Source organism: Typopeltis vanoorti, chromosome 5 (genome assembly GCF_054136105.1).
Source record: "Typopeltis vanoorti isolate ZY-2024b chromosome 5, IOZ_Tvanoo_1.0, whole genome shotgun sequence".
Taxonomy (NCBI): domain Eukaryota; kingdom Metazoa; phylum Arthropoda; class Arachnida; order Uropygi; family Thelyphonidae; genus Typopeltis; species Typopeltis vanoorti.
Window position 1 is genome coordinate 6,274,115 of NC_143553.1, and position 10,886 is coordinate 6,285,000.

At 35.9% G+C, this 10,886-nt stretch overlaps 1 protein-coding gene across 1 annotated transcript in view; it reads right to left on the reverse strand.

Annotated features, from left to right (window-relative positions):
- Vps51 (vacuolar protein sorting 51) overlaps nt 1-10,886 on the reverse strand; it is a 421,027-nt gene that overhangs the window by 165,317 nt on the left and 244,824 nt on the right. The window contains exon 11 of the mRNA XM_090392235.1: nt 2,632-2,732. Within this exon, the coding sequence (XP_090248361.1) occupies nt 2,632-2,732 (101 nt within the window). The remainder of the gene's footprint in view (nt 1-2,631; nt 2,733-10,886) is intronic.

Consider the following 10,886-nt stretch of genomic DNA (forward strand, 5'->3'; position numbering starts at 1 on the left):
TGGAGCTACAGTATGGAATGAGGTGTTAAGAAAGTAGAAGAAGAGAAAAGTGCTATGTGGGAACTAACCAAAAGATATTTAATGACATTGATATGTCATTAAATATTGACATTCTGAAGGTCAAAAAGAGGCCATCTCTGAAAACTGTATAAGGAAAGTGTGAACTTTCAACATCCACTCTCCTTATACCATCTTTCCCTGTCCATGCTGACAATAACTTCAGTTCTCACCAGTTCTGCTCTCCTGATCTCTTGCTTCACCTATTACTTTTCTTGCTCTCTTGCACACATCTCTCATTCCTCCTTGCAACAATTAGTCTTTTTGATTCTCACACCAAATCCATTCAAATGCAAACCTCTCCCTTTTGTATATTTCCATCTTTCCTTCAAATGCATCCCACACATTCGCTAACTCCACTTCCTTCTCCTCACACAGTTCTGCCAACACACCATTCATGATCCCTGCTTTGTTTCAACTCACCACTATCATTACATTGATCAACATACTGACCCACCTTTCCAACCATACTTTCACTCTCCTCAACGATCTGCTGACATCCATTCTTATATGCTCTCTGTGTCCAAACAAGGCATTTGTCCCAGCAATCACCACCAGCTCGCTTGCTTCTCTTATCAATTACCATGCTAATTCTGGAAAACACACCTTATGGAATCTCTCATTTACCACACCTCTAATAATGGAACCTCCATACACCGCTATTCTTCAGTCATTTGTCACCTCTTTTTCTCTTCTGTTCTACCCTTTTGTATTCACCATTCTTATCCACCAAACTTCTCATCTCACTATATGTGTGTTTCATTTCACTTCTCATTCTGATCAACTCATTTTTCATGTCTTGCATCCTGGCAATTGCACATCTGTCAGTCTATCGTTCATTTCTTTCATTTTTTTATTTCGACATTCCTTTGCTCCCACAGTATCACTCGTTTTTGTTTCTTCAGCTACACTTTCTTTCGCTTCTGTAGTTCCGCTTGCATTGAATAAATAAATTCAATGATTTATTATTATTACTATTATTTGTCACCTCCAGGGAGTCCAAAGACTCATTGAGAGAGGGAATCCACTCTACAACTTTTTCTCCACCACTCACAATCCACCAACTGACCGCAACTACACCAACGGCATCTATCGCCGACCACCACCATTAGTATTTCCACAGATAATCACAAACATCCATGCCCACAGTGGGATTCGAACCCACAGCCTTTTAGCTGGGGAGCGGATATGCTAACCACTCGGCCAGCCAGGCTGGCCAAAGGATTTATACAATCCTTCACTCCTGCAATTGCTTCCGTTCCATGATTCATATGGTCATTTGTTCCTGAAATTGTGCACTCTTTCATTCCATCATCAGACTGTTTCGTATTCACCAATAACTCTTAATCCAACAGATTATTCATACCCTCTCTTATCTCATGTTCAGTCTCTTCACAAACAAAATCTTCACATTCCACCACATATACATTTCGCATTCAGAAACAATGTACCATCCTCGAAAAGTCCATTCCATTAATTACATTTGATTTTCACACTCCCCAATTCACCAGTCTCATTTGTATTGCCATTTTGTCACTGTAAGATACAAAAATGGTAAAAATAAAAATCCCTTTCAAACACACAAATCTCTACAATCACTCAATTACACTATACCAGCAGTTCTCAACCCTATGCTGATGAGCACATTTGTACCCACAAAGCTATTTGCATGTGCTCACTTGTCAATTATTAAATAATGAAAAAATAAAATTAAAACCAGAAAACATAAGCCTTCTCCTAGTAATAATATTTATTTAAATTGTAAAAAAATGTTAACATTCGTTATATTACAAAACTTTTGTAATTCCTCTCTTTGAGTGCGAGTGCTACCAGTGCCAATTTTGTGCATATGTATTTATGTATTATTTATTTAGTCTATTGGCAACCATGCACTTGAGGGATGTGTCATCACTTCACTGGTGTTGTCGGCACGCTTTGACCATACATTGATTTCTCGTGTTTAAAAATTCTACCCCAAAATGAGTAATCCAAATAAAAAAACAACAAAACTATAAACTCAACAATGATTGGGAAGAAGAAGACTATTGTTTTATCCAGAGCAAAGAAAAATGTTTTTGCTCATTGTGCGATGGTTTAATTTAGTTGTATAATAAACGTTACATGCGTATTTATCCTACTTTCATAGTTAATTAATCTGCTAATTGTTATTATTTGATATGATAAGCAAGTATAAATTTTTACAAAAAAAAAATATTCGTGCTCGCCACTCTCTTCCCAATCTGGAATGTGCCTGGGACCACAACCAGGTTGAGAACCCCTGCACTATGCTATAAAATAAACAAAAACTACACCAAAATGCAAATCAAAATCATATGATTTATGATTTATTCTGAATGTTCCCTTGGCACAGGCCAAAGGTAGATAACATAAAAAATTAAGGAGAATGACAGCAGCAGAATCCATGTTGATGATAATTCGTATAATTTACTAAGTCACAAATTTTCAGGTTTTTTAAACCAAACTGACATATTATTCCTACAGTAAGAGTTTCAGTAAAAAGACATAATTATGTCATTAAAAACATTGTAAAAATCAACTTTTTTTATTCCTAACCTTGAGAAGTCAATATCAGGAAGAAGTTTATTCATTGCTTGCAAACGTCGGTGAAATCTATCCAGTGCTCGTACTAAAATGGTATTGTCTCCAGTTTCCCTCTATTTAATAAGGAAAGAGGGAAAATATAAACTTTTGAAAACAAAAATGAAATCTTTATTGCCACATTATTTTGTTATATCTTTATTATACTACCAACTAGTATAAAAACAAATAAAAAAGGGAAAATTTATATTTTTTGAAAAAAAATTTTTTTTTTAAACTATACACTGCAAACTGTTGGCAAATGCAAATAATTCTAAATAAGGAATTAAATTTATTTCGGTGTAAAGTTATTTCGACTGTTTGATAGTTCATTCAATGCACACAATGTAATTATGTTTTCATTAAAACCACTACAACTGAAATCTGTGTTTTTTGAATATAAGTTGACACAATAATATAAATTACTTGTTAGATTTAAGATTAAAACTTGATTTTTGTTTATTAGTCAATTTATCATTATTTGATGTTAAAAAATTTTTCCTTATACTGCTTTTGAAAATATTTCACTTTCATTATTCATATCTTCCTCATGGTCTTTTCATACAGATCAATTTCTTTATATCTATTTCTCAATGGCAATTACACATCAATTTCTTATGTTTTTTATAATTATATCTTCAGTATATATTTTTAATGTAAACTAGCCTGGTTGAACCAGCAAATAATCTATCATCTAGTGAGACAGCACCACTCTACTTACTGGAAACCTGGAAAAACTTGAAAGTACTATGTTTAGTCTTTAAAGCAAGGATCCCAAATTATACTACCTAAACAAGTGATCATTATGGGTGACTTTATCCATACATTGCCTTTATCCAAATTCATGATAAGAATGAAGCAGAATTTATTGAGTAGTTGCAAGACAACTTTCTTAAGCAACATGTGAAAGAAGAAACTCGAGATCAAAGAGTGTTAAGATTTATTCCTAGCATCAGAAGGGATCTCTGTTAAGAATATGGCATGCAAACATTACCTAAGATCATTAGCATTAGTGAAATCTAGTTATCAGAATCAGATTTTTTTTTAATATATATATATATTGGAAGTTTTTTCCCACTTGGTTAGACCTATAATAAATTAGTTTAATGCTTTATCCAAGTGTAAGCAAACAAAGTTTGCGCCTGAAGTATCTTCAGGACTGAGGCAACTCGTGGTAAAGGTGGACTAAGCTCTCATCACTCCTTGTCTTAGTATCTCCCATAATGCAAAGCACATCTCCTTGCAGACATGTATAATGCTATGCATTAAGGGAAGGGCCACTACCCAGACTGGTTTCAACCTTTATTGAGGTCTCGTCAGTGGGAGCCAGACCCAGAGTGGTGATACCAAGGTGGAAGCAATGGAGAAGAGAGATACTAAGACAAGGAGTGATGAGAGCTTGGTCCACCTTTACCATGAGTTGCCTCAGTCCTGAAGATATTTCAGGTGCAAACTTTGTTTGCTTACACTTGGATAAAGGATTAAACTAATTTATTATAGCCTAACCAAGTGGGGAAAAAACTTCCAATATCTTTCTCTAAATCTAGAGTAATTAATAATAAGGGAGACAACTTTTGGCAACTCGTATAGGTAAAGATGACTTCTCCATTGCTTCCACCTTGGTATCACCACCTCTGGGTCTGGCTGCCACTGATAAGACCTCAATAAAGGTTGAAACTGATCTGGGTAGTGGCCCGTCCCTTAATGCATAGCATTATACATGTACGCATCTCCTTGCATACATGTATAATGCTATGCATTATATATGTATGCATTATACATATTATGGGAGATAGTAAGACAAAGAGTGGTGAGAGCTTGGTCCACCTTTACCATGAGTTGGTTCAGTCCTGAAGATACTTCAGGCACAAACTTTGTTTGCTTACACTTGGATAAAGGATTAAACTAATTTATTATAATATATATATATAGTGAATCCTGTGGGATAACCGTAACTATAGAATAACATGTATGCCACAGTATAACTTTTCTTTTTTTTATTATGTAAATATTTCATCTTATGTATCATAAGACATCATCAGTCCAACTAACGAATAACAATAGGAATTGAATTTAAAAAAAATAGTAGTGCACATGCTTAAATTGGGATCTCTCTCTATACAGTCACATGTTCATGGATTAAGAACTACTGGGATGAAATTAAAATGTAGCAGATAAATTATTGAATACAATTGAGGATAACAATTTCCCAAACTTTTAGAATAGTGAACATTCATTTCAATTAAGTTTAGGTCTATGAAGTAAGGCTTCAGCAGTTACTACATAGATCCACATATAAACATGAAGGGTTCTCGTAGACAAGCTTATACGTTGGTTATGCATTTCTAAATCACTTAGGGAATTGAAACAACGTAGATCCGAATATAAATTAAATTATACTTTAATTAATATTTCCGATATTTCGGCAATGTCACATTGCCATTTTCAAAAGGAACTTACAAAAAGGCAGTTGCACACAGGCACTAACAATACAGTAACTGAGAATGAAGATATGAAGCTATCGTTCTCCTAGAAGTCCTGATGGTGCCCTCTGGCGGGCTAAGTAGGCGTTCTTGGCCGTTGGGCTGAAGGTCTGCTGATGTATGCCTCCCAAATTTGGGGCAGTCGCATACAACCAAATTTGTTGAGGTTCGAAGAGTTTCTTAGGGCAGAGGCCGATTCCATAAATAATCTTTCGTATTTATATTTGCTCCGGTGTATTACTGTAGCTTTCTTCCACCGTATTCTGTGGCGAGTATCCAGAGCATGGTCTGCAAGACCAGAATGGCTATACTTGTAAAACCGGATGTAGTCCTTGTGTTCAGAAATTCTGTTATTCGCTGTCCTGCCTGTTTGGCCAAAGTACGACAGTTTACAACTGCAAGTGACCTGGTATACACCAGGTAGGTCTAGGGGAAGTGGTTGGTCTTTGGTAGAGCGGATAAGGGATGCCAATTTTCTGTAAGGCCTGTAACAGGAGGTGAGGTCATGTTTTTTTAGAATTTTGGTAATTTTTTCTGAGGTGCCTCGGATGTAGGGGATGGTGATGGATTTAGTGTAATCTTTTTTGCGGAGGGGGAGGAGGGGGGCTGTGGTTTGTAGGTTTTAATATATTTTGGATTTTTTTGGGGGGGTAGCCATTGGCTGAGAAAGTGTTGAGGATGTGATTTAGTTCAGTGTTAAGGGCTATGTCGTTAGAACAGATTAGTTTAGCCCTGTTGTATAGTGTTTTTACCACTCCATATTGTTGTGGGGGGGGGGGATTGTTGGTGGATGTATCTGCCTGTATGGGTGGGTTTTCTGTAAACTGAGAAAACCAAAGTTCCATCAGGCTGGCTGGTGACTAGTGTGTCTAGGAAAGGGAGGCAGTTGTTTTCCTCTTTTTCCAGGGTGAACTTGATTCTGGCGTGTTGGTTGTTTAAGTGTGTAAGGAAGGAAAGGAGTGTTTCAGAGCCATGTGGCCAAATAGCGAACACATCATCAACGTAGCGAAGCCATATGGTTGGTTTTTGTGGGGCAGAGGCTAAGGCTTTTTCCTCAAAGGTCTCCATAAAGAAATTGGCCAAGGGTGGGGAGAGTGGTGAGCCCATGGAACTAAATCACATCCTCAACACTTTCTCAGCCAATGGCTACCCCCCAAAAAAAATCCAAAAAATATTCAAACCTACAAACCACAGCCCCCCCTCCTCCCCCATCCACAAAAAAGATTACTCTAAATCCATCACCATCCCCTACATCCGAGGCACCTCAGAAAAAATTACCAAAATTCTAAAAAAACATGACCTCACCTCCTGTTACAGGCCTTACAGAAAATTGGCATCCCTTATCCGCTCTACCAAAGACCAACCACTTCCCCTAGACCTACCTGGTGTATACCAGGTCACTTGCAGTTGTAAACTGTCGTACTTTGGCCAAACAGGCAGGACAGCGAATAACAGAATTTCTGAACACAAGGACTACATCCGGTTTTACAAGTATAGCCATTCTGGTCTTGCAGACCATGCTCTGGATACTCGCCACAGAATACGGTGGAAGAAAGCTACAGTAATACACCGGAGCAAATATAAATACGAAAGATTATTTATGGAATCGGCCTCTGCCCTAAGAAACTCTTCGAACCTCAACAAATTTGGTTGTATGCGACTGCCCCAAATTTGGGAGGCATACATCAGCAGACCTTCAGCCCAACGGCCAAGAACGCCTACTTAGCCCGCCAGAGGGCACCATCAGGACTTCTAGGAGAACGATAGCTTCATATCTTCATTCTCAGTTACTGTATTGTTAGTGCCTGTGTGCAACTGCCTTTTTGTAAGTTCCTTTTGAAAATGGCAATGTGACATTGCCGAAATATCGGAAATATTAATTAAAGTATAATTTAATTTATATTCGGATCAATGCCCTAAGTGATTTAGAAAAAACATGAAGGGTTATATAAAGAAAGTGCTGATGGATTTTTAATTCCATTTTGTGCAAGGCCAGATTTGTGAGGTTTGATAAGGCGGATGTGGTCTAGATTTTCAGAGATATATTTATTTATAGATCTTCCTGTCTGTCCAGAGTAAGGCAGGTTACATGAACATGGTACTTGGTATATACCAGGTAGCAAGAATCATTGGTGAAAGTTTGTCTTTTGGAGAAGGTAGTAAGTTGTGAATTTGGTTGATGGGTTTGTAGGTAGCAACAAGTTGATATTTTTTTCATAATTTTTGCCACATGTTCAGAGATCCCTTTAATATATGGAATAGGAGTCATGTGGGCTTCTTCTTGTCTTGGTTGATTTGTAGAAGAATAGTTAATTATTTCTTGGATTGTTGTATGATTATATCTGTTTAGTAAGATTGTTTCTTTGATAATTTCCAATTCTTGTTGTAGGGATTCTTCAGAAGAACAAATTTTGTGTGCTCTGGATACTAAAGATTTTATGATGCCATATTTTTGAGATGGATGGTGAGCTGATGTATTATGGATATAATGACCTGAAAAAGTTGATTTTCAGTAGACTGAAGTGGAAATGGATCCATCTTGTTTGCGCTGGATGTGTACATCAAGAAAGGAGATACTTGGTGATGATTCCTTTTCTAGTGTAAACTTGCTATGAGGATGAAGGGTGTTGATTTTTTGTAGAAATAAGTAGAGTTTGGGTTCTGTGTTACTTTGCAGTCACACAGAACCAGACTGCAAAGATGTCATCGACGTAGCATAGCCACATTGTTGGTTTTGGGTCAAGAGTGAAAATTTTATCTTCTAGGTATTCAAGAAAAAAGTTGGCTAAGATAGGTGATAAAGGTGAGCCCACTGTTGCTCCTTCCTCTTGTTTATATATTTTATCTTTCCATGTGAAGTAACCTGATGAGATTGTAAATTTGAATAATTTCACTATGTATGGTGGAAATTTCTGGATTAACAATTCTACTGTTTCATTGTGAGGGATATTAGTGAAGAGAGAGAGACAATGTCAAAGCTTACTGACATGTCTGTATCTGCTAGTTTAATGTCTTCCCATGGCTAAAAAGTCATGGGAAGATTTTGGAAAGAACATTGAAAATAAATATCAAGAAGGTGATAAAATATTCTGCAGGCTATTGAAAAAGCTCAGAAATGGAGGAAAGAGTACTTGAAAAGGAATTAGAAATAATAAAGGGGAATAAAACTAGGAGATAAAGATATTCTTGGTGTATACGGAGTAATTACTTTGAAAGATTGCTAAATGAAACAAGCAGTGATAGCATGGTGGTAGAAAACAACAGGAGTGCCATCTGGAATATATATCTGTACTCAAGTAAAAAAAGCTATCACAAACCTGAAATGTGGAAAAGCAGCTGGAGTAGACCAGAAATGTTCAAATATGGAGGTATAAAAGTTTTACAGTGGATACACTGCATAATTCAGAAAACCTGGTCAGAGGATCAAATTCCAGATGACTGGAGTAGAGCTCATAGTACCCATCTACAGAGGAATTTCTTTACTGACTGTTCCTGGTAAGATTTATGCAAGTATTCTTTAGAAATGGCTAAGAAAAATTGTGGAGGAGAAGAGCAAGCTGAGATCAGGCAAATAAGAGGTTGTCAGTATCAAATTTTCACTTTCATACAAATAGCTGAGAAATCATGGGAACATAACAAGGATCTGTATTTCAGTTTTGTAGATCTGGAAAAGGCATATGACAAGGTTCCAAGAGGAAAGCTGTTCAAATTGCTCTAGTTATATGGTGTAAATGGGACATTATATCAAGCAAATCATACTCTCTATTGGAGCTGTAATTCAGCAGTTAGAATTGAATGAGGTACAGGAAGATGATTTGATGTTAAATCAGGTGCGCAACAAAGGTGTACATTATCTCCACTGTTATTCATCATCGATATGGATCACATTATGAAGGAAATCAGTATTAAACCTATCAAGATTGAAGATGTTGATCTCAGCTCTTTACTTTATGCAGATATGTTATACTCCTAAATAAATCCAGGCAAGTTTACAGGATTCCCTGACCAAATTCAATAACTGCTGTAATAAATTTGGTATGAAAATCAGCATTAAAAAGACAATGAAAATAGGCAGAAACATTGAAAATATCAACTGCATCCTGAATGGAGAACTTATAGAACAAGTAAAATAATTCAGCTATTTAGGCAGAATTTTTAGTGAAGATGGCAAATTAAATTTGGAAATAGACAGCAGCATTAGCAAAGTTGATATGGTAGGAAGTCAACTGAATAAAGTTATATGGAATAAGAGAGAAATTAAAAAAACACTAAACTAGATGTATACAATACAATATTTAAACCAATTTTAATTTATGGACCTGAGAGCTGTGTTAGAAATTAAACTGTTGATGAAAGACTGGAAACCACAAATATGAGAGTCCTGAGAAAGATTAGGGGACTGATCAGATGGCATCAGTGGCAGTATCATATTAAAATCAAAGATATTAGGAAAGAACTTAACATTGTTAGCATCCAAGAATGTATTAGCAGAGCTAACCTCAAGTGATGTAGACACTTGAAACAGAATGGGAGAGGAAAGATTGGCTAAACAAATGTTCTTTGCCAGGATGGCAGCATAAAGACCCAAAGGAAGACCAAGATAGAGGTGGATTGAAATAGTAAAAAGTGCTTAAAAGGAGCCAAACAGGTTGTGCTTCTGGATCAGATTCTCATAAAATAAAAATGTGATCCTGACTACATATATTTAGTCTGAATCCAGCTTATTCTTTTCCAAGTTTCTCATCTGCATTTTTTCTTATCCTCTTCTCAAGTATCCTTGCATAAATCTTAACTGGAACACTTAGCAGAGAAATTCCTCTGTAATTCTCGCATTCAGTCTTATATTTTGTTTTTATGGACAGAACTGTGAGAGCTCTACTCCAATCAACCAGAATTTGACCTTCTGATGAGGCCTTCTCAATTATGCAATATAGCCTATAAAATTTTTATACCTCCATATATGAGCTTAAGCACAGATTGGAAATTTCCAACCTTCTAGAAGGACATTGTGAAAATCAGAACTAAGTTTTATAGCCAAACATCAGAAAAATGTGGAAAGATGTTTCTAGACTTTTCTAAGGAAAGAATTGGAAAAACTGCTCATATGAAGTTCTTTGAGTGTATATGCTAACTTGATTGCATCTATTTCAAATTTATCTGTAATTCTGAGTCTTTATTAAGTTACACAAGAAGACTGTTTCTTTTGAAATACATCTTTCTTTAATGGAGATTATTACTCAAATAATATTAAATCACTGAATAAATAAATAAACAAATAATATTAAATCATTGAATAAATACAAATGTAATGTTAAATTGTATTTGCATTTATTCAAAATTCTGAAATGAAAATTTAATTACTGTAATCATTACGGTGAGATAACTATTAGTAGATATCTCTTTCTTTTATGGTTACACGATAATCAACATTCATATTTATGAATTTAGGGACACAAAACATGTGTTGAAAAGATTATTTTACTGATTAATAATAAAATAAGTCAGCTTTGATATAACTTCCCTTTTCACCAATGTCCCAATCAATGATACTATCTTACTCTTACAAAACATAATTCCACACGACATCACAGCCATTTTTGCCCACGTTCTCCGCTTTGGATATTTCGTGTGGCAAAACAATTTTTACCTTCAAAAAGAGGATACAGCCATGGGCTCACCACTTTCCCCCCCAATAGCAAACTTTTATATGGAAATGGAAGACTGAGCAACGAGCTCTAGAATCGGCGT